The following is a 20,309-nucleotide window of genomic DNA, read 5'->3' on the forward strand; positions in this document are numbered from 1 at the left end:
ACCCTTGCATCCCGGGGATAAATCCCACTTGGTCGTGGTGGATGATCCTTTTAATGTATTGTTCGATCCTATTAGCTAGGATTTTGTTGAAGATTTTGGAATCCATATTCATCAGGGATATCGGTCTGAAATTCTCCTTTTTGATGGGGTCTTTGCCTGGTTTGGGGATTAAGGTAATGCTGGCCTCATAGAATGAGTTGGAAGTTTTCCTTCTGTTTCTATTTTTTGAAACAGCTTCAGTAGAATAGGTGTTATTTCTTCTTTGAATGTTTGGTAGAATTCCCCAGGGAATCCATCAGGCCCTGGACTCTTGTTTTTTGGGAGGTTTTTGATCACTGCTTCAATCTCGTTACTGGTTATTGGCCTATTCAGGTTGTCAATTTCTTCCTGTTTCAGTCTTGGCAGCTTATAGGTTTCCAGGAAGGCCTCCATTTCATCCAGATTGAGAAGCCATTATACTTCTTACCTATTTTTCTTTTATGTCTCTGTCAAGTAATTCATGCATTTCTTGGCCAAAGTTAGGCCACCTGACCACCAACCCCATTGTTCACCACAATTGTGCTTTTGTTTTAGATCAGTGTTACCGACTATCTTTGCGGTTCTGTAGCATCTCTTTCAGATGCTGGCTACTCTTCATCTCTACTGTATGAGGTTTTGAGGGGGAGAGTTGTAATACAGGTATTAACCAACAATACCACCAATCCTCTGAAACGAGGCCTCGTGCAATTAGTGATCCAGTTTTAAAGGCCCTGGCCACCTTTCCTCATTCTCTCTCATTTTCTTGAACTTCCCCAAATACTTCTAAGAGGTCTAGACTAATTCAAGGTGGAAGGTGGGTAGGAAGGAAAAGAAATAAGCAAGAAAAGCAGTTGTGATGGGATGGAAAGACAGTACTCACTATGCTGGGGCCCCAAATCTGGCATTGAGCCACGTTCTACCATATGCTTTCTATGAAAGACAATGATATCCAATTCCCTGAGCTATGAAGAATGAAGAAAAATACAACACAGATGAAGTAGCTAGCCCAAAGTGTATATGCAACAGGCAAGAATTTCTCCCTCAATTTTTAGGTAAGAATTTCTGCTTAAAAGTAGTTTGAACAAGTAACATGCAACCATATAAGCAACAACCACAAATGTATCATAAGTCTGGACTGTGCATTTTCCAGTAAACCACAAACTCAGATGCTGAAAATCTTCAGGCTTTCCTGTTGTTGAATGTTTAATTAACAGGAAAGGATATAATTAGCACTTTATGAGCTAACCTACTAACACTCATAGATTACCAGAGAACACAGTCCAAGTGCTATGTGAGTTCACAAAGTACCAACCATATGGGCAGTTATAACTATGATGTTGCCAGCAATACCTCACAGGGCTCCCAGTTGATGGACTGCAATATGGACACAAGGAATCCCAGAACTGGGAAGGATTTTCAAGAGATCTGCCTTGGGGTAGAACTATTCCTAAAATCTAAAATTATCAGGGATGAAGATTTGGCAATTCCTTAATCACGAGTTTAACATCGAGGAGCTTTATGTATATATGTGTGTGTGTGTGTGTGTGTATAATTCATTATACAAATGGATTTCTTCTCTGTCTTTAATAAAAATGGAGAACATAGCTCATATAAATTCTCACTCTTCTTACTAGACCAAGAATTAGTGCTTATTTATGAGAGCTTTCTGATAGGTTCAACTACAAAATTCTGTTATTTTCCTTATTATTCTCTGTATCAATTGGCCTATCTTGCACTTCCTCAAACCAAGCAGTCTTATCAGGACAAAATTTTATTGTATCCAAGAAGCGTTTTTTTTTCCTTGCAACAAGTCTGAGATTTGCTTCCACGTCAAGGCTTTAAAACAAATTGATATACTGTGCCCTTACCTAGTATGTCCAGTTGCCGTAACCTGGTACAATTACATGCCAGTTCTTCAATGTCCGTGTCACACACAGACCTGTTAGCTGTGAGGAAGAGTTTTTGCAAGTTGGGGAGTTGGCGTGCCAGTCTGGCGAAACACCCGGTACCACTCTGCAGTGTAGGGCACCAGCCAAGGTCGAGTTCCTCCAGAAGCGGGCAGCCAGAAGCCAGTTCTGCAATCCCGTTCTCAGTAATATTCTTGCATCTCCACAGATCCAGAGTGCGGAGTTTTTTACACTTGGCTCCTATCATGCTGGCTATCACATCATAGTCTTCAACCTGGAAATCAAATCATTCCAGTCTCTTACGTATTACACTCAAAAATACAAACTGTAGAGCAAGTTAAAACATTCCTTTTATTTAAGTGAAAACATTCTTAATCATCTCCTATTGTTTGCTTCCACGTAAACAGACACACATTCTTGTTAATACAGATCTACCCACTTGTCTTATGGATCTGCCACTGTTTCATAAAACAGCAAGAATAATCGCTTACTTAAAAATCCATTTAACAGAACTCCAAAGGACTTCATGAATTAAATCCCAAAGCATATGAAATCTTCAGTCTCTCATAAAGAATGTGAGGATTCTGTGTTGTTCTCGTATGCCTTCCATTTTGACCTTGCTCTGCTACTTGTTGACGGGGCCTAGTTTCTTCTATTTTATATATAATTCATCAACTTTGGTGGGTATAGAAGATCTCCCTGACAAAGATGTGCACTTCACCAGGCTCTAAAATAGTATGTGAATATGCTGAGAGTACTAATAATGATCCTGGTTTGGAGTGAAATGAGGCACTTGGGGACTGAATATACAACACGAAAATAACTTAGATCATGGTATGTTAGTGCCGGTTACTGCGGTGTCCACAGTTTACTTCCTGATCACAGGATAATCCCCCACCAGACAAGGATTAAACATTTCAGTTCATGGGCTTTATATGCTTTCATAACAATTCGTTGGACAGCTTTCTTTTAAGAGTTTCATTGGTTTTATAATCAGGTGCCAAAATGATCACCAGAAGTCAAAAGGAAACAAAATAGCTAATAGTTCCAATCATTACTTCCTTTTGTTCATTTGTTTCTTCGTATTTTCAACTACTATGTGCCAGCACCACTCCAGAGGCTAGGAACAACAGTGAACCAAAACACAAAGACTTTGTTCACATTTTTGGAAAAGACATACAGACAAATGAGCAAAATAAATTTAGAGAGTGGTAAGTGGTGTGAAAATAATAAAACAAGGTGATCAGCCTGTCAGGTGCTCAGAGTGTCAGGTGTGGTGGAAGTGGGGGGAAGGAGGGAGGGAGGGAGGGAGTAGTGATTTCCAGGAATGTACCTGGTGCATTCAAGGAACAGAAATAGGACTGGGTATGGGCCCAAGGGGAGTGAGGAGACTCAAGGGGTGTAAGGAGAGAGGCGGTAAGGGCAGAGAGTTATGCAGGGGCCAGGCCATCGGGCCATGAAATCAATGGAGGGTTTGAAACAAATATGATCTACATTAAAACAAAAACCCCTCTGGTTTCTGTCTGGAGGATGGTCTATGGCGGGTAAGAATGGAGAGAGGAAGCCCAGCGAAGAGGCCTGCATGAGCTTGGTGTAGAGAGACAAAGGCTTGGATTAAGTTTGCAGCAGTGGAACTGGAGAAATGGACAGATTTGGGGCTATATTTTGAGTCAGAACTAAGGCCTCATGGCTTAGATGTAGTCATGATGATTTCTAAGGTTCTGGTCTTCAGGAACTGTGTGTGGGAGAATCATGCAGGAGACCATGAGAAACAGATTTGGGGGGAATATAACTACTTAAGTGAGTGTACCCCAACTATACAAACCTGTAGCTTTGAAAATTAGTGCAGCCAATTAACTTCTTTACAAAGAAGTAATTTAAAGAACTTTTGCAAACCCTTGATTCTGATTGCTATTATTCTGATAGTCAAAACTAAAATCAAATGAATCATCCTGCCCTCTGGTCAACTGACAGAAAAGCAACTGAAATAAACATGGTATTAAAGTGTCAACAAAGATCTGTCTGTGTTACTGTTCCGGTGAACCCTGAATCTGCTGTGAAATGTGAGCAGTATTTCTATGACAGGTGCGGAATGTTCTAGCCACAACGTTCGTAACGGGATCAGCAATATTAGTATTTTTGAACTTCAATGTCAAGTCCTTAAAACTTAACTTCCTGGCAAACAAATATCAATAGCAACCATATTTTACTGATAACTACATACTTTAATTTAAAAATAGCCTACTGGGGTGCCTAGGTGGTGCAGTCAGTTAAGCATCCGACTCTTGGTTTCACCTCAGGTCGTGATCTCAGGGTCGTGGGATCAAGCCCCATGTCAGGCTCCATGCTGAGCATGGAGTCTGCTAAAGTTGTTTTTCCCTCTCCCTCTGCCTTTCCCAGCATTGCTGGCTCTCTCCCTCTCTCTCGCAAACAAATAAATAAATCTCTAAAAAATGAAACAAATAAATAGATAAAAATAGCCTATTTATCTAAATGCTTAAGAAGAGCCAAGATGCCCTTCAACAGACGAATGGATAAAGAAGATGTGGTCCATATATACAATGGAATATTACTCAGCCATCAGAAAGGATGAATACCCAACTTTTACATCAACATGGATGGGACTGGAGGAGATTATGCTTAGTGAAATAAGTCAAGCAGAGAAAGTCAATTATCATATGGTTTCACTTATTTGTGGAACATAAGGAATAGCATGGAGGACATTAGGAGAAGGAAGGGAAAAATGAAGGGTGGGGAAATCGGAGGGAGAGATGAACCATGAGAGACTATGGACTCTGAGAGACAAACAGGGTTTTAGAGTGGACAGGGGACTGGTTAGCCCGGTGATGGGTATTAAGGAGGGCATGTACTGCATGGAGCACTGGGTGTTATACGAAAACAATGGATCGTGGATCACCACATCGAAAATTAATGATGTGTTGTATGGTGACTAACATAACATAATAAAATTAAAAAAAAAAAAAGAAAGAAGAGTCATGCTTAAGTAGCGTTTTCTACAGAATTCTGTATTAATAGAAGTACTATGGAACCATGGGTTTGGCAGTCAGGTAAAGCTGGAAAACACTGGCTTACATAAAGGCACAGTGTCTCTGCTGCAGGACATACCACTGAAAACTCCAGGAGGAAGACAGAGTAGCATCATTTCCTAACTTCTGACCAGGAATCCCTACGTCACTGTCCCCCAGTACACATCCTTCCTTAACTGAATGTCTTTTAGGACTAACATTCCATGGGTCAACTTGAAAATGCTGACTTAAAATACCGGAAATAATTTCACAACTTAAAAACTGCAGTTAGCTTTGTGACCAACTGACAACACTACTGGCCTGTGGGTATGACTGATCTCTTCTTTTGTAAAGAAATCCAGAGAGGAGGGCGCCTGGGTGGCTCAGTCGGTTAGGCGACTGCCTTTGGCTCAGGTCATGATCCTGGAGTCCCGGGATCGAGTCCCGCATCGGGCTCCCTGCTCGGGGGGGGAGTCTGCTTCTCCCTCTGACCCTCCCCCCTCTCATGCTCTCTCTCTCTCATTCTCTCTCTCAAATAAATAAATAAAATCTTAAAAAAAAAAAAAATCCAGAGAGGTAAATAGCTTGTCTGAAATAACATCTGGCTTGAGGCAGAACCAAACTCCTTTTACCACGCACACTTCTTTCCTTGCTCTCATAGATAAATAATGTCGATGTTTCAAAGACATACTCTCCAATTTGAGAAAAATGTTTGAAAGCGGGGGACACAGTAGTTCACCGTAAATCTGAAGAGCTGCGGGTGAGTGTGGAGTGGGCGGGCCAGGATAACATCCCCCCACGGGAAGAAAAAGAGAACAAGTGATGGAGCAGAAAGAATTCTCAACTACTTACCATTACACAACTGCCCAAACTCAGGTGCTGAAGCTCTGAACAGAAGTTCAAAATGCTGAGCAGCGCTGTTTGCTGCCATCGGGGACCGCATTGGTGGCAAATATGGAAAGTGAAAGAAAGAGAAGAGGTCAATTAGACATTAGAGGCTGTCAGTGCTTTTCCTGAAACAGAGCTCAAAACCCAGGTTACAGACACCACAAATGCCATTTAATGAGTCCCCAGGTGCTCCCACCATTGATTGGCTTGAAGTCAAGGTAATCATTACTAGTTTCCATGTGAGTCGCCTCTTGGTATTCGGTTTTGCATGCCCTACCGATACCTTTGTTCCCTGTGACCTCTCAGCCCATCTCCCAAAGGTATGCAATTTGAAAATCTGGTTAAGACTGGACAATAAGAAAAGCTAAACAGCCTCTCCCTAAAAAAAAAAAGAAAGAAAGAAAAGAAAAGAAAAAAAAAAAAGCCAAAACCCAGAGAGGGCTGGTGACACTCTAAAGAACAGCGGCAGCTCTGACAGTCACTGATCAGCTGCCGCCTGCTGGAGCTGCCAATAGTCACCCCAAATCAGGATCAAGCTGGTGACTTTAATGTCAAAGGATTCTCTCTGCTGACAACGATACCAACAACCATTGAGCACCTGTCACTAGCAACATGCTGACTGGAACATATATAATGTGCACTTTCTAGTCATGTTCCTGCCATGTAAGCCCATCTATTCTGTGCAATGAAAACGGTCTCACCACTAAAGAAACCCAAAGGATATGCTGGACTGCTACATAATCATGGGACCTAAAATCTCTCTAGTCCTAACTGCCTTTGATGAAATGCCTGCCATGAAACATCATGAGAAACAAATAATGCAAAGCATTTAAATTCCACTAGAAATTTAATTTTTTTAAATTCCATAAATTGAGGAAAAAACCTACTCAAACTTATGTGGCAAAATTTCTTTCTAAACATTTTAACTCAATCCTATCTAATTAAATGACAATGAGACTGGACCACCTCTGTTTAATCTGTTCCAAGTGTTCAGAAACTGAAACATGTCAGTTGGGGAAAGGATGAAGAATGTGTCAATGACAATACAAAACATGAGTTCAAACCCAGATAAGATTCTCACTGAGAAAATAATGAACTATTTCGGATAAAATAAACTTAGATAAGGCAAAAATAAAATAATAGGCCCAGAACAAAACTAGACTTAAGGCTAATTGTTTCACTGTTGGGTATTTCTTTAAATTAAAAATTTAAGGTAATCATTACTAGTTTTTTTTTTTATGATTCCTAATCCACAAAAATATGTGGATTTCTCTGTAAAAATTCTCTAATATGTTCTGATCTTGCCCATGGGAAAATCTTATTAAACAACTTTGTCATAAAGATCTGGTATTTTAATAAAACAAACCTAATGTTGTTTTCCCATCTATTAATAAGTTAAAATAGCTGAGTATTATAGAGAATCTGAAAATTAAATAATCTTCATAGGTCTCTTCTTAATGCCAACATTCTGAGAGCTACATGGGATTGTCTTATAAATGTGATAAGTGGTGTTGAAACTTAAGCATAAAATCATAAAATCAATATAAACTTTTATTTTTATATTTATTGAAAAACACATAGAACTGTATTTATTGAAAAACATCAGCTCATAAGTTGACCCAAGTTCTTCAAGGGTTAACTGTATTTAATTTATTGGCATTTTATCAATTTCTGTGTCATAACTCCTGACTTTATCTGATACCTTCTCACTGAATTTTTCTTCTTGTTGAAGAATATTTTTAATAGTTCTTTTAGTGAGTGTGAGTGGTAAAATCTTAACAACAACACACATTTATAGAGTAGTTATTAACATGGCAGGTACTGCTATAAATTATATATTTAACCCGCACGACAACCCTATTGTTTATGTTTAGTCCTCACAACAACCCTACACACTCATTTTACTCATTTAATAAATATTTATTGAATGTCTACTCTGTGTTAGGCACTGTATAGACACTTGGGATATATCAGTAAACACAGCAGATAATAACCTATAAGGTAGATATTATTATTTCCATTTATTTATTTTTTTATAAAGATTTTATTTATTTGAGAGAAAGAGAGAGAGAGAGCAAGCACGAGCGGGGAAGGGGCAGAGGAAGAGGGACAAGCAGATTCCCCGCTGAGCAGGGAGCCCAACTTGGGGTTTGATCCCAGGACCCTGAGATCATGACCAGAGCCAAAGTCAGATGCTTAACTGACTGAACCACCCAGAAGCTCCTATTCCCATTTATTTATAGATAAGGAACTTATAGATAAGGAATGTGAGTCACAGAAAGTTAAATACTGTACTTAGTCTTTATATTTTCCTTCAATCTTGAATGAAAATTTAGCCAGGCTTAAAATTTTAGGATGACAGTTACTTTCTTTCATCACTTTGAAAGTGTTACTCCATTACCTATTAGCCTCTATTATTTTGATAAGAAGTCTACTGTCAGTCTAATTGTCTTCCTCTGTAGGTAATATGTCTTTTCTCTCCAGTAGCTCTTATTCCTTTATCTCATATTCTGCAATTTCATCACAATGTACCTAAAGATTTATTTTCACTTACTCTGTTTGGTTTCCTGAGTGAACATCTGATTCAAAGACTTGCATCTTTCATTATGAAAGATGAAGATTGTTATCAATTTTCTCTTCAAATATTGCTTCTCTGTCATGTTCCTTTTTTTTTTTTTTCTTCTGGAACACCTACTAATGAACACTGGAGTCTCCCAAGACCAGTGCCTACAGTAGTTTAAAAAATATGTCCACAAACTATTCTATACTTCTTCCTTCCAGAGATGGAGCTTAGTTCTTCTCCTTTAAGAGGGGGCTGGACTTAGTGACTTACTTCCAACAAAAAGAACATAGCAGAAGTGATGGTATGTTAGGTTATTGTGATGGTTAATTTACATTAATCAACTTGACTGGGCCACAAGGTATCTGGGTATTTGGTTAAACATTATTCTGGGTGTTTCTGAGAGGACGGTTTTGGATGAGATTAATATTCAAATCAGTAGACCGAAAGCAGTTAACTCCGTAATGTGGATGGGCCTATCCATCAAAGATCTAAATAGAACAAAAGGCTGACTCTCCTCCAAGTTAAGAAAATTCTTTTTTTTTTTTTTTTAAAGATTTTACTTATTTATTTGACAGAGAGAGACAGCGAGAGAGGGAACACAGGCAGGGGGAATGGGAGAGGGAGAAGCAGGCTTCCCGCCGAGCAGACAGCCCGATGCAGGGGTCAATCCCAGGACCCTGGGATCATGACCTGAGCCGAAGGCAGATGCTTAATGACTGAGCCACCCAGGTGCCCCAGTTAAGAGAATTCTTCCTGCCTGATGGCCTTCAACCTGGGGCATCAGCTTATTCCTGACTTCAGACCGACACTGAAACATCAACTGTTCCTGGGTCTCAAGTTTGCCAGCCTTCAGACTGGAAACATTGGCTCTCCTGGTTTTCAGGCCATTGGACTTGGACTTAACTACACCACTGGCTCTCCTGGGTCTCCAGCGTGCTGACTCACCCTGTAGGCCTTCTGACTTGCCAGCCTCCATAATTATGTGAGCCAGTTCCTTAGAATAAAGCTACACACACACAAACACACACACACCCTCTTATTTCTGTTTCTTTAGAGAATTCTAATATAGTTATAAAAGGGCACTGGCTCCTCTTGGTTCTACCCTCTCCCCCTGCTCACTCAGGAAAAGCCAGCTGCCATGTCATAAGGACACTCAGAAAGCCTACGGAGAAGCCCATGTAGAGAGCAAGAGGACTCTGGCCAACAAATAACAAGGAAGTCTGCTGATGGCCATGTGTATAAGTTTAGAAGCTGGCCCTCCAGCTGCAGTCAAGCTCTAAGATTGACTGCAACCTTGTTAGAGACCCTGGGCCAAAACTCTCCAGCCAAACAGCTCCCAGATTCCCGACCTACAAAAGCTGTGCGACATCATGAATGTCAGCTATTTTAAGTCACCCAGTTTGGGGGTAATCTATGCACAATAACAAATAAATAACATAATGACTGGCATATAGAGTAGACACAATATATATTTATTAAATCAATGAATAGGTTACTCTGAGGATTAACTGAGGTGTGTGTATGTGTGTGTGTGTGTATTTTATACATACGAACTACATGCAGTGGTGCCTGGCATTCAAACCTTTTACAAGTTTAAGTGCATTCCTCAGACCTCTTCTTCTAATTTAGTAATTCTTTGTGTCCAATATAGAATGTAATCAACTTTTATTACAATAACTACTGTTTATTTCCTAGATTTCCAACTAGTTCTTTTCCACAACTACTTGTTCTTGCTGTTTCAGTGTGTGTTCCATAATTTCTTGTTCCATTTTAAAAGGTGCTTTCATTTACTTCTTTGAACTCCCATTCCCTGACCTCACTCCTTTTATTCTTCCCTGGCTAATGGTCTTGCCAACTGCCCCCATCCAGAATCAGGGCTTCTACTGAAAGTGCAGTAGGCCTGCTCTGCGGTGGTCCTGGGGATACTGCAGAATCAGGAGAGGCTTGGCTCAGTTCTGATCACAAGGTCCAGCCGATGCCAGGTCACTAGATACTTTTTAGTATATGTTCCCAGACCCAAATCCCTCCTTTCTCTAAGATTTCCATCCAATCCCTGGGGTGGCTTGGACAGCCATCTAACATGGTCACTTAGCTCTGACTACTCCCATGTTGGGACAATAAGATTCTCTTGATAAAGTCTGAGATAAATTCCTGTTAAATCAGTTCTTCTAATTAAAATTAAGAGTAAGGTAAAAAATTTATTGCGAAGAGCACCATATTAACCTGTCTGGACTGCTCCTCAGAGGAGCCGTATCTATTGCTTACTGTCCAGCTTAAAGATTGTAACTTTGAGGCACAACATACTTTTGAATTAAAATTCTCATAATTATGTATCTAGAAAACATTTTATGTAAGGGTAGCTGCATTCTGGAGGAATTTCAAGCCACAGAAGAGGAATTCATGGCATACTGTACTTATTCATGGAAATATTTTACAATAACTTACATAGACTGCACATTAAACTGGGAATTAAAAATTCATTTAATAGTAGAGAGAACTATTATTTTCATTCCCGCCTTAAAGAAGGAACACAGAATAAAAGAGATTCATGTCAAATGATATCAACACAACTTCGCTAAATAAGAGATAGGAGATGAAATGCTGAGACCGCCATACAAGGGAATGGAGGTGATGGCTACGGGAAACAAGGATGACCTTGGGAGAGATGCTGTGAGGAATGCAACTAGGAGTCAGAGATAAACGCAAGGGCTGACAGGTAGCACTGAAGTGAACAGGTACAAGTTTACAGTTTCATGACTTTCTCCAGAGCTCATGAGAAGCCAGAGACTGTGGGAGTACCCAGGTTTAGAGAAGACAACAATAGTTTGCAATCTAAGTCCAATTAACCAATTTCCTCCTAGAATATCTTTAGGATATTCTTTCTCTATGCTGTTAGTATTCAAATTAAAGTACTGCTAGTGATGCTGAAGCAAAAAGGAGAAACTAAAGAGAAATGAACTCTTTGTTTCCAGATATAAAAGGGCCTGATTTGGTGGGGAACCACAGACTCAATGATCTAGAGCAGGAGTTGACAAACTATTGCCCACAGGCCAAATCCAGCCTACTGCCTGCTTTTGTAAATGAAGTTTTATTGGAACAAAGGCACACCCAATCATTTATGTATTGTCTATAGCTGTTTTTACACTGTGACAGAGATTATATGGCCTACAAGACCTAACATATTTACTATCTGGGCCTTCACGAAAAAAGTTTGCCCACCCCTACTTAAGAGAACAATTCTACCATAATGAGTTCTTGTGGCAATTCTACATGTCTAGAACACACAAATGAATGGATTAAACCTACATTATCAAATGTGCTATGCAAAAGGAATTCAGAAATAAAAAGTGAAAAATTATATGAATCTCTTATTTAAGATTTAAGATATCTATTAGGTCCCCAAGTCCACAAATTCTGCTGGTTAGTTCTGTAAAATTCAATAGAAGCACAAGAGTAGCTCTATAAAGTTAAAATACAATTTAAATAGTTATCAGCTTTAATAATGCAAGACAGCAGATTCATTTTCAATTGAGTTTGTAATTTTTAAACAAAGGTCCAACCTTATTTAAATCACCATGGAAAGGAATTCACTAAGGAGTGACTAGATCCGTATTAATTTCTCCTACAGAATTATCAAAACATCTCCTAGGTGAATGCTGGCATCTGGTAGTACAATATATGCTCCTAAAGAAAGGATCCTTTTGCATTCCACCTAAAATCTGCCTACTAACCCTGTTCAACAGCTTCAAAATCCAATGGGTAACTATACGTTGCAGAGAATTATTAATGCCTCTCCTTGTTACAAGGAAATTTATTAAGAGGTAAAAGAAGGAAATTCAAATTTTCATTCACAGTTTTTTTAAGAAATGTTACCCATAAACTACATAACCTTCCATCCTCCAGACTTCTCAAGTGCTAAGCAAAAATACTTAATAAGATGATAACTGCTGTTTATTATACTCACATATAAGTTTTAGACAGTCCAGATTTATGGCTTAAAAGAATTATATTTATGCACACCATGTACATAATACAGTAAGACACTGTTTAATCAATGTATGCAGTACTATGGTCACTTTTTATACTAATACAGGTTTATAGTTGTTATAACTAGTTTATGACCTTTGTTGGTCAGTTAAAATTAGTTGTTGCTTAAATTTAATAAAGAATGCAACCCTTAAATACACCATTCTTAATAGAGGAAGGTAGGAGTCCAAATCAGTATTCTCTACTCTAAAAAATGATTCCTAGAAAACATTCTAAAGGAACATTATAAGTTTATATATTACAGACATGTATTAGCTAAAATACAGACTAGTGACATCACCTGATCACAAACAAATGTAGTTTCACTGATCATTATATTTCAAATACATCAGAATAATATCTATAACTAAAGAGATGGGATTTTACAAAAGTATATTCACAATGTGAAAATTCATAAATTTGCATAACAAACACCACCAAAGAAATCCCAAGAACACAATCAATCAGCAGAATTTAAAATACACCTATATGTATGGGGGCATCTGGCTGGTTCAGCTGGTAGAACATGTGACTCTTGATCTCTGGGTAATGAGTTTGAGTCCCACACTGGGCATGAAGATTACTTAAAAAAAAATACACATATATGTATGAATCACTCTTTCTCTAATTTAAAAATTTTTTTTTGCCCCAGTGCTCCAATCTCAATAAAATTGAGGAAGGGGAATATAGAATAAAAGAAGTATTTTGTGGGATGCCTGGGTGGCTCAGTCGAGCGTCTGCCGTCAGCTCGGGTCATGATCCCAGGGTCCTGGGATCAAGTCCCACATCATGCTCCTTGCTCAGTGAGGAGTCTACTTCTCCCTCTGCCTGCCGCTCACCCTGCTTGTGCTCTCTCTCTCTGACAAATAAATAAAGAAAATCTTAAAAAAAAAAAAAAAGTATTTTGAGAACTGTTTAAAGCACTTGCAACTAACTATATGTAGAAACAATCATCATTCTAGAATATTTAAATTCAATTACTTTACAGAGATTTGCTATGAACCATCTACTACAAAGTGTTATCTTTTATACAGTTTAGATATACAATATGGTATAGGTTATATAATCTGATAATCACAACTGAATATCAGAATATGGTTCCAATAATTTGTGAAATTCCCAAAGTGCAAGTATGTGACAGAACAAAACCTTAGACTAAATCACACACGTTGACCCTGCCCTCGAGCCTCATTCAGAAGCTATTTTTACCACTGTAGTGGATCTCTTCTATAATCAGTTGACTACAGTGAGCTTTGCTCACTGATGACTAAACTGACTAATTTCCATATCAACCCATCATGGATGATGGCAGTTCCCACACCAGCTGGACTTGACAATAGCCTTACTGACTACATTAAAAAAGAATGTTCCAGTCAGAGGGGTAAGGGCTGGACTGTCAAAGAAGCACATAAGAAGAGCCTGAGGCATATGTTGGTTGACACTGTTTGTTTAAAGAGAAAACATTAGTCCAAAGACTTTATCTGTCTTCTTTCCTGTTAAGAGGAAAGTGTCCACCTGTTCTGTGCTGATGCCTTTAATCATTTAAGTCACATAACTAACTCTCAGTGTTCTCACTCTAAACTCACCAAATAAGTCTAATAACTATAATTTGGTTTCCCCTGTGATATGCCAACAGTGAGAGAATGTGCTAATCAGCTACCTCTAACGAATGACATCCTTGCCAGGTAGGTTGCTTACACCTGACTTACTGGTGGATGATAATGAGTCTGATCCCCAAGAGATGACGCTGACCCCACATCCCACCTCACTGCACTGACAAGTCAGGCTTCTTGGCCCTAAATGAACCCTGACCCTGAACGAACCACAGCCACATACACTCAACCCCATCGGAAGCCTCATATTCCCACTGGAACTTCTTTTTTTTTTTTTTTTTAAGATTATTTATTTATTTATTTATTTGAGAGAGAGAGAATGAGAGAGAGCATGAGAGGGAAGAGGGTCAGAGGGAGAAGCAGACTCCCTGCTGAGCAGGGAGCCTGATGTGGGACTCGATCCCGGGACTCCAGGATCATGACCCGAGCTGAAGACAGTCGCTTAACCAACTGAGCCACCCAGGCGCCCCTCCCACTGGAACTTCTTTAAAGCCTATTAGGATAAAAAGAAGTATAGATATATCCTTGCCTGGAGACATATAGGAAAGACTTTAAAAGTTGTTAACCCTTAGTATATAATAGTAAGCTAAATATATTAAAAGTTATTAAAATTCCTAACTCTTAATTCTGTTTAAGAACAGGGGTGCCTGGGTGGCTCAGTTGGTTAAGCATCTGTCTTTGGCTTGGGTCGTGATCTCGAGGTCCTGGGATTGAGCCCTGCGTCGGGCTCCCTGCTCAGCGGGGACTTTGCCTGTCCCTCTTCCTCTGCCCCTCACCCCTGCTCATGCTCTCTCTCTCAAATAAATTATTTTTAAAAATTCTGTTTAAGAACAAAGTAACTATTAATATCTTTTCGTTTTATATGTTATCTAGACAAATAAATCTGTCTGAAGTGGACTGCATTTAAATGGCAGTTAGCCAATGACCGCTTGCATTAGTCAATGTAGGTGACCAACGTAGGTTTTTCCTATATCAGTTTCTCCTCTTGTTCTCGGTTATCCACTCTGGCTCTGTTAAGTGAGTGGCCACCCCTTTCATTTGAGTCTGTTAGCTGCACTGACTCCATCAAAGGAAAGGCCATCCCTGCTTCTACTCACCAGCATAAAATAATGTGTTCTTTAACTCAAATAAGAATGCAGTGAGATCACCATTATCTCTGTTTCAGAAAGCAAATTCATGGCATTAAATCAAATCATACTGTTTACAAAAGACAGTTTATGTATCCTTTGTGGGACAGCTGAGGCACAGGGTGGTATGCATTTTTACTTATATATCTCCTCTCTGCCAAATAACCTGGCACAGAAAAAAGAAAATATGAGGAGAGTGCTGATATCCAACAGAAGTAAAGATCGACTACTTTTGTTGTCTTCTAGTTGATGAAGATGAAGGCAGCGGGGTCCTTGAAACTGTTGTCTCTGCCCTGGTAGGCCAAGTAAACAGCTGCTGAACCATACTTGCGGATTACTGTCATATACTAGTCCCCCACAATACCTATAATCAGTTTTTTCACTTCTTCAGATTCTTTCAATTTATGCTCTATCATTCTTGAAGTGAGGCAATCAAAACTGGATGCAGGTGTTCCATTTATAACTCCAACTTTTAAAAAACACACTTGGTTTTCTTGTCTGCTGCTAAGCAACAGAATGACATTCTTACTGAGCTACTATCATGCCCCATCTCACACCCATTCCAGATTTATATATATATATATATTTTTTTTACAAACAAAGAAAAAGTGAACAGGCTCAAACTTCTAACACTAATGCGGACTGTTTTAGTAAATGCCCAGGACTGCTCTTAAAGACACTTTTTATGCCATGTGTTAAAAAGTTATTGTTATGCCATCCTCTACAAGTTGTATTAGTTGATTATGTCTGCCATAACAACATCCCATAGACTAGGTGGTTTAAACAACAGAAATTTATTTTTGTACATAATTCTGGAGGCTAGAAGTCTGAAATCAAGGTGGCAGCAGAGTTAGTTTCTTCTAAAGCCTCTTCTTGGCTTGAAACTGGCCGTATTCTTCCCGTCTTCACGTGCCCTTCCCTCTGTGTATCTGTGTCCTAATCTCCTCTTCTTTTTTTTTTTAAGATTTTTATTTATTTTTGACACAGGGAGAGTGTACAAGCAGGGGAAGCAGCAGGCAGAGGGAGAGGGAGAGGGAGAAGCAGGCTCCCCGCTCAGCAGGGAGCCCAACATGGGGCTCAATCCCAGGACCCTGGGATCACGACCTGAGCCAAAGGCAGATGCTTAACCAACTGAACCAGCCAGCACCCCTAATCTCCTCTTCTTATAGGGATACAAGACATACTGGATTAGGGCCCACCCTGATGACCTCATTTAACCTTAATTACCTCTTTTTTTTTTTTAAAGATTTTATTTATTTATTTGAGAGAGAGAGAATGAGAGACAGAGAGCACGATAGAGAAGAGGGTCAGAGGGAGAAGCAGACCCCCCATTGAGCAGGGAGCCCGACGTGGGACTCGATCCCAGGACTCCAGGATCATGACCTGAGCTGAAGGCAGTTGCTTAACCAACTGAGCCACCCAGGCGCCCCAACCTTAATTACCTCTTGAAAGACCCTTTCTCCAGTCACATTATGAGCTATTAGGGATAGGACTTCAACACATGAATTTGGGGGAGACACAATTCAGCTCATAACACAAGTATTTAAGAGTAGGCTGCAGATATATGCCCCCTCAGAAGCAAAGAACTGTATCTTCCACTTATTTCCAAATGGTTCAGGAAAAAAAAAATTATGCATATGGTAGGGGAATGTATTTTTTATTCCACTTTTCTTTAAGTCTAAAATCATTTCGAAATAAAAGGTTTCTTTTTAAGTATTTAAAAGTCTATTTAATGAGTTAAATTTTTACAGCCCTCCTCTCATGAAAATACATCATCATGTATGATGGAAGAAATGCTTGTAATCAGTGCTTATCATACATAATAAGAATCTTGTGAACAGAGAAGAAAAGGACCAATCAGACTGAAACAAAGTCCTTCCTATCATTATATATCTAACTCTATTATAATTACCTCTTCGTCATGAATGGCAGAAGATCCTAGTTCAACAAATTTCTTTCCTGTCTGCTCTAAGTTCCCATCTTTTGCCTAAAATGTTGTCTATACAACCTAAAAGATCCACCAAATTCATTAAAAAGAAAGTTACCCTATTTACCAACCCATTTCACTAGTTACTCTGGGATCATGTAGTAAACAAGGCCCAAGTCTTGGCTCAAGGGTCATTTCTTCTCAAAAAGTTTGCCCAACATGGACCCCTCTCCGACTAAGCACAAGCTGACATTCTTAGTATGCATCTGGGCTTACTGCACACCAGTCCACTTTGTCTCTCTTTATCGCAATACTATCTTGTTCTTTACAGGCATATGTTTACTGCTTTGTGTCCACTGAAATTCAACAAATGTATACTACTAACTCTGCAAATAGCTTATTTAGTGATTTTTTTTTTTTGGTTGAGTTATAAGAAGACATTTGTTATTTCTCCAATGGAACAATTTTTCATCTCAAGCCTAAACATCTAAAAAATGAAAGGGATCTCATGAAATAAATGAACAAAACAAGGTGAACTATATTTCACTGTTTTTCAGGGCTAAGAATTCTGAATAGATACAGTTCAAATATTTTCTTACAAGTTTTTCAAGTTCAGATCTAACCATCCATCTGCTTAATACATGTTTAATAATGAAAAAAATGAACTGATAAGAGCTAGCTATTACTCATTCATTCAACACAAGTTTACTGAATACCTACTACATATATTCATTATAGTGAACACCAGACACTGTTCTATGTACTAGCCGTGAAGAAGTATACAGTCAAACATGGTCCTTCCAATTATGGAGTTCTCAAGTTAGGAATGAACATTCCTTTCACCAGAAATAAATCAAAAGGGTGAAAGAGATAATTCAGCCTAAATCTCCCTTAGCACACGATGGGAAAGATACTCTTATTTAGGAAGATCTATAAGAATACTTCCCAGAGGTGGAAATATTTGTGTAGGATCATGCTGAGTAAATCTGTACCACCATTTTCACATTTACACAAGTTCATCTGATTATTATAAAGTGTGTGGTTCTTTTAAACATATAACCTAATTTGGTCTTCTCAATAGCCTATGTGATAGGGTAAGCTTGTTTTTTTTTTTTTAATAGACAAACGTTTAGCTTAGTACAAGTGACTTACCCAAGCACATACATCTTTTAAGTGGAAAAACCAAGATAAGGACTAAGTTATATGACTTAGGTTCATGATACAGAGTAAATAACAAATATCTTCCCAGTTTTTAAATTATCAAATAGTGTATGAATCAGATACTTGAACCCTACTGCTAAGCAAAAGTTTTAATCACAGCTGAAGTCTCAACAAGATCCTACTGCTGCTTTCTCTCACTGTAGGTACCAGCTACAGTATTAGCTAAAGCAGTGGAGCTGGGCAGAAAAATCTTTTTTTTTTTTTAATTTGATAAATTTGATGTGTGGCACTCTGTAAATTTAAGGTGTATACCTTGATACTTTAATACCTTTATATATTGTAATATGACTACGATTGAAGCAATCAATAAATTATATCATTACAGTATAATATTATTGTCTATATTCCTTACACTGTGCATTAGATCTCTTTGGCTTATTTATTACACGTTACACGTTTGTACCCTTAAATACTATTCATCTTATCCTCCCCCTACCCCTTGTCCCCTGGAAGGCACCATTTTACTTTGTTTTTTTCTTTTTATAGGTCTGGCTTTTTAAATGAACTAGGCCAGATAAAAAGCTGGGTCCAAAAACTGGTGAAAATGACAGCTAGGACTTATTTTAAGGTTGCCCTCATTTTAGTTTACTACCAAAGCAGCAATCAAGCAGTACAAAGGATATGCACCAGGATACAACCCCAGCTCCCGACAAGGTTACGCATGAGGCTCGGTGGTCAATGCAGCAGCCCTGACGGTAAAATCTGTCAGGGAGAGAGAAGCCCACTGCCCTGTGCTCACTGCCTGTTTCACCACTGGCTCAGGAAGGGGCCCCACCAGCATGCCAGGATCTACCTACCAGCATAAAAGGCAATTCTCACCCTATTATGCTTTCATTCTCCCAGGTTCTCAGTCTTACTGAGTAATCAGACCTGCAACACGCCTGGCTATGCCTAACCACTTAAGAACATACCACTAGACATCAACAACGTATCATTTTACATGCCAGTATTATTTGTGGGATTATCTATCCCCATACTACTCTCCATTATGGTATAATATTGAGAATTGGCCTATATAAACTCTTTGCTTAAAGCAGTGTATTACATATTGATTCCACAAACTATTACTTAAATGTAATTTGAATATATATAAGTTGAATAACTTATTTATAAATGCAGAACTAACACTTCAAAGTAAGTTTGTTCATAATAAAAATAAAAGATAAAACTTCCACTTCCTGTAGTAGCTTCAACTAGAAAATATTTATATAACATAACTTAGTAGTTTGTATATTACACTGGATCCTGATGTTGTGTGTGCTGGTTACAAGGTTATACTTCTTCACCAGTTGCAAACTGGAAAAGGAACAGGTAGTAAGGAAAAATCTCTGGTTTAAATAGGGACAACCAAGTTATGAGAATAACCACCATTCTATGCTTTTATATATAGTATAATTTTAATTATAACACTAAGACCACCAAAGCCAGGTTCAAAGCCTGACTCTAACTTATTGCTCTGTGCCACCAGGAAAGTTACTAATCTTTTGGGACCTCCATTTGATCATCTGTAAGATGAGAGTGATACCACTTTCACTGGACTAGTGTAAAAAATTAAATTATATGCAAAATGTCTAGGACAGCAAACACAATATATTCAGGAAGCTTTCCCAAATTTTGGGACTAAAACCCAGGTCTCCAATATCGCCTAAAGCTTTGTTCACTATGCACACAGACTTACTTAAGTCTTATAAAATGGCACAGATGTATTATGTTTATTAGTGTAAATTATATATAGGCACATAAAGTGTAACTACTAAATCATCAATCTAACCTCTCTGAAGTTAAATGCTATAACAAACTCAACATTTTATAACATTCATTTTTGCTTATTTTAGAACTTTGTAGAATTTAGAAAAATGGGTAAAAGTGACACTGGATAATTTGTATTCCTTGTTTAAAAAAAAAAAAAAAAACTCTCCCAAGAAGTTCAAATTTGTATCTTCTTTTTCTTCTACATATTTCCTTAGAGCAAACAGAGGCATTTAAGATTAAC

At 38.5% G+C, this 20,309-nt stretch overlaps 1 protein-coding gene across 1 annotated transcript in view; it reads right to left on the reverse strand.

Moving 5' to 3' along the window:
• The window catches only part of FBXL4 (F-box and leucine rich repeat protein 4), a 79,826-nt gene that overhangs the window by 13,280 nt on the left and 46,237 nt on the right, over nucleotides 1-20,309 (reverse strand). The window contains exons 7-8 of the mRNA XM_064597896.1: nucleotides 5,804-5,875; nucleotides 1,887-2,199 (exon numbers count right to left, since the gene is read on the reverse strand). Of these exons, the coding sequence (XP_064453966.1) occupies nucleotides 1,887-2,199; nucleotides 5,804-5,875 (385 nt within the window). The remainder of the gene's footprint in view (nucleotides 1-1,886; nucleotides 2,200-5,803; nucleotides 5,876-20,309) is intronic.

Source organism: Mirounga angustirostris, unplaced genomic scaffold, assembly GCF_029215605.1.
Source record: "Mirounga angustirostris isolate CCGP_5_RB_7025 unplaced genomic scaffold, mMirAng1.0.hap1 SCAF_8, whole genome shotgun sequence".
NCBI classification, from domain to species: Eukaryota; Metazoa; Chordata; class Mammalia; order Carnivora; family Phocidae; genus Mirounga; species Mirounga angustirostris.